The sequence below is a fragment of the Formica exsecta genome, unplaced genomic scaffold (genome assembly GCF_003651465.1).
Source record: "Formica exsecta isolate Colony F162 unplaced genomic scaffold, ASM365146v1 scaffold661, whole genome shotgun sequence".
Classification (NCBI taxonomy): Eukaryota; Metazoa; Arthropoda; class Insecta; order Hymenoptera; family Formicidae; genus Formica; species Formica exsecta.
Genome location: NW_021853424.1, coordinates 137,240 through 142,264, shown reverse-complemented (window position 1 = coordinate 142,264; position 5,025 = coordinate 137,240). Strand labels below are relative to the sequence as shown.

Here is a 5,025-nt window from a genome sequence, read left to right as displayed (position 1 = left end):
CTCATTATTCTGTACATAAAAGTATTACGGTAAGATTATCAAAAACTGAATATTTTACGAGATATTTTATTTTTTATATCAAAATATGTCAGATTAAAATATAAAATAACTCAAAAAGTACTTAATGAAAAAATACTTTATTATAATGTTTTGAAAAGCTTTCGAGATAAGCTACAAGAATATGCAATAAAAAATGGGGGGTTCCATTTAAGAAAATATCGATCACATTGACTTGGCCTTGAAAAGGTCACTCAAGGTCAAGTCCATATTTTCATCATGTGTCCCCCTCTGAACCCTACAACTTTTGTATAAAACATTTTTTCCATCTTGCTTACTTTACGAGATATTTGTGTGCGTTGATAAAAATTACTCACCCTGTATAATAAAATTTTTTCAACATTTTTATAATTATATTTATAATGCAATATATGTGTAAAAATATATAAATAAAACATTTTGAATATAATGTAATATATAAAATTATATAATTAAAATTTAGTTAAAAGTGGAGCTAAATTAAGTTTAAATATTGTTAATTTTTATAAATCGAGAATGCAAAATATTTAGTCAAATAATTATTTTTTCTGCATAAAATTTTATTGCATTTAATTGTATTATTATTTTACTCATTAGCAATATATGTAATTAGCATTAATTAAACCTTTATTTTATATAAGCGTGTTTTCTATTTGAAAATCATTATAATCACTAAGAATTTTTATTAGTGCAAAAAAAAATATCATTGCAAAAATATAATTATTAAAAATTATTGTCGTATAACAGAAGAACATATTTCATAATATTGTTACCTGTAACTGTTTTCTCTTAATTGTGCACATAATTGAATTGATAATAGCTTCCATAAGAGTTATCACATGAGACAAGTGTTTCATTAACTCGCCGACATCATTATTTCGAGTTTTATATGCATACATTAACATTGGTATCCACACTGTTATGAATATGAAGATACTAATGCAGCAATAAAAGTTACGAAGAAGGAGTTCGTTTTTTCCAATATCCGGATTCGGCGGCCACGTATTAGTAATGGTTCCTAATACTCGGAGGAAATAAAATATCTGTTGGAACTTCAGCTGAATGACTGCCATATCGTAATATTAATTTTTATTGTATAATATGTTCTGAATAAATACGAAGCACTAAGCAACGCTCAAGAAAATACAATATTGCAGGAAGAGAAATGATAGTTAGGGGTAGAACGGTGCGATCAATAGCGCATTATTTATTTGTTGGCTAGAGTTTGATCTTTTATGGTAATTACTAGTACCTATTCCTATAATCATGGGAAATAAAGTAAAAATACATGCGATATATAGCACGCATAAACTCCTCGATAATTGCAATAAGTATCTATATCATTGTTGATCTGTTTTTTGCTTCTACTACTCTGTAATTTTCATAATTTTATAGTAGCACGCATAGATCGCTACTTCATTTATTTCGTTTAGTTAGAAACTTGAAGTACTATTTAAGTATGGAACCGTAAATAAAAAATTGCTCCATTAACTTGCTCCTACATTAACTTATTTTTTATAAAGCAGCAGTACTGCAAAGCTGGAGGAAAGTTTGAAGAAAAAAAAATAAGTTTACAGCGATAATGTTGAAACAATTTAAAGTAATATTAATTAAAGCAAATTTTTTACTTTTTTGTAAATGATAATTATTCTAAAAACTTTCAAACTATCAAATATAATTTTCAGATATTAAAAAAAAATATTTTTAAATTAAATATTAATACATTAAGTATAACAGATATATACATATATATACAATATTGAATACAATACTTTAAAAATAAGAATCTTAGTTTTAGATTAAAAGAAAAAAAGAGACATCATATGTTTTATCATACTACCAAAACATTATTTTATTATCGATAAAAAGTTCTACATATTTATAGTAAAAACTGTGAAAAATGATAAAACAATGACAATAATATTATACTATAAAATAAAAAGATCACAATCTAATAAAAAAAATATTGTATAGATTATTCGTATTCATGCATTGTCTAAAAATAAATTTTATATAAATATTATATTTCTTAATACTCAATTCTTAATTATTCAGCATCATAATCTGAACAACATATGTCGTAACATTATGACGTAAAGTCATTAGGTCATGGTGCATGAATATTAAAATTTACTTACATATCAATCTACAGTATATGTTAGAATAGAAAAAAATTATATATAGGTCATAAAAGATGTTAAATACATATAAGGGAGACATGATCCTCATTCACAATTTATGAGTATGGACATGCATTAAATAGAGCGATTTTAGTGGCAGAATAGTGGCGTCTCTGCTAATAGTTAAAGATAAATTACATTTTCCTTTGTTTCTATCTTAAAAAATAATACAAAAATATTGGTAAATATAAGCCAGTCTATTAAAATTAATACATTAATATATTTTTGATTATTGAATATATGTATATATTTCATTATCTATTTTCAGCTCTTGTTAGTCTCTCTTTCAATCAATAAATAAATTTATGAAAGCATTTCAATGATAACATATATGTAAACATTTTTTATCTTCTAGTAGAAACATTAAAAAAAATTCTTTTACCAAGTATTAAATTTCTATTTGATCCCAAGATAATGTCTTCTTCGTGTCGTTTGCAATCAATGCTAATCTTCATGTTTGAATAAATAAATCATAATTGTGTTTCCTAGAATAATTTATTAATTACCACTGTACAACATTAAACATGTTCACGATGAAAAATTGTCTTGTTAATAAATGAGTTATCAATTTACACCATTTCATTAACCATCCCACTTACAATTTCACCAGAAATATTCTATACCGGAAAGAGCATCAAAAGTGTTTCTCTTTATCCTTACGTTTTGAATCCTTTAAATAATGATACAGTTACGTTTGAAAATTCATCAACTGTTCCGTTTTATAAAAATAGGCAATATTATAACGGATACGTGGCCGAATGATCCTAATAAGGGGAAGTTTACTTTTATTTTGCGAGAAATTGATTGGAGTTTTACGTTCTTGAATTTACTTGCCATATTGATGTCATTTATATGTTCTGTTTATAACTACTGGGACGATGTAATGACAGTGATGAAAGCTCTAGCGCAATTTGTTACTGGGATGGATTTCCTACTCAATCTTATCATATTCAAATTGAGGAAAACGCACATACAGGTATTCGCAATGCATTTCATCAACTATTATTCTCGAATGTTGTTAGGAAGTGAGATATATTTTGTATAGTAGTGTACTTACCCATTACACAATGTCACATTATGTTTGATATTTAAATAAGTAAATAAAGTTTCTCCAGGTATACAATTAATAAAATCTCATGAATTTTTATGCGTGCTCTAACTAATAATAATATTATTTCAAACAAAATATATATTGTGTTATTTAATTTTATTATTTATGCTCTATCGTTGAACACATATTTTTTAATTTATTAATAAAAATGTTAATTAAATTTAGAAACTACTGAAAGAAATGGAAGATTTTCTTCGCACTTCCAACGACAATGAAAAAACTATTCTGCAAAAATATACGCATCGTTATTCCAGCTTTTTCGTATTGGTTGCAATATGTCATTGCTTAGGCTCTTTCGGCTTTTGCTGCGGTCCTATTTTTCTTTCGACGAAGTGGCCTATTGAAGTATGGTACCCATTTCCTATTGAATCGCCGATTGTGATATGTATCCTCTACGCCTTACAAGTATACATTATCATGAAAGCTGGACTAAATTGCATCGTAATCTTGATGTTTGGCATGTTTTTTCTGTATTCATCTGCAAGATTAGAGATGTTATGTTTAAAAATACAAAATGCGAAGAATAAAAGGCAGATAAATTCATGTATTAAGAAACATCAGAAAATAATCAAGTAAGTGATTAAAAATCTAAAAAACTCTTTAAAAAATCGTAAAAGTATATAAAGATGTAATAAATTTTTAGATCTTTTTTACATCTCTATTGTATTGAAAATATAATAAAATATAATCAATTTATTAATATTTTAACATAATAATATCAATATTTTAACATATTTTAGCATAATAATATATGGCAAGTAATAAAAATATAACTTATTTTTCGTAATTAGATTCATGAGTGAAGCAAGTCATACTGTGCGATATATTCTTTACAAAACAAACATTGTGATGGCGACAGCTATTATTTTTAGTACTTTTCCATTTATTCGCGTATGTTATATTCTTATTAATATGTATGTAATTATTTCTTATTATAATCATTCTCGCCTTTTAGCGATATTTATTTAACTTTTATTCTAAATTTATTTTATTATTTAATATAGGGACGATCGTTATGGGTATCATCTCAATTTATTTTTATGATAATCAGCGGATGTCAAAGATTATATCTTACTGCTTGGACAGCTGACAATTTAATGGAAAATGTAATTAATAGAAGTTGAAGTTCTTTCTTTATTTAGTAAATTAATAATAAATTATGAACAACATAAATGTAGCATATTTGAGTTTATATGAGTATAAGAATTGTTACATTTGTATAATTATTTTGTCAACAGAAATTAATCAATTTTATTAAAATATAAAATATAAATTAATAAACTTTATTAAAATAATGATCAATTAATAACGATACTGTTACAATTCCAGAGTATACAGGTTGCAATGGAGATATATAGTATACCATGGTTTGAAAACTCACAATATAACACTAAAGATATATGTTTTATGATTCAAAGAAGTCAAATGCCGCTCGGAGTCAACATAAGAGGTCTTCTGCCAACATTATCTCTTGAATATTTTACTAAGGTATATCATATTTTTTTTTTTTTTTTTTTTAATGTTGTATACTTTACGATAAAGTTACAGTAACAAGAAAATATAATGAAGGATTTTTGCGATTACAGGGAATTTTCATGGAATTTTATTGGGATTCTGGAAAGTTTTAAAAAAATTTTCTTTTTGGTTTAGCTCTTATATTGTAAGCAGTTGACAAGTCAAGTGAATTATATGTTTAAA

The 5,025-nt window shown here is 25.4% G+C and overlaps 1 protein-coding gene across 1 annotated transcript in view; it reads right to left on the bottom strand.

The window, feature by feature from the left end:
- LOC115242948 overlaps positions 1 to 1,645 on the bottom strand; it is a 6,528-nt gene extending 4,883 nt beyond the window's left edge. The window contains exon 1 of the mRNA XM_029819575.1: positions 810 to 1,645. Coding sequence (XP_029675435.1) covers positions 810 to 1,109 — 300 coding nt within the window. The 5' untranslated portion in view covers positions 1,110 to 1,645. The remainder of the gene's footprint in view (positions 1 to 809) is intronic.
- Positions 1,646 to 5,025: the final 3,380 nt, after the last annotated feature.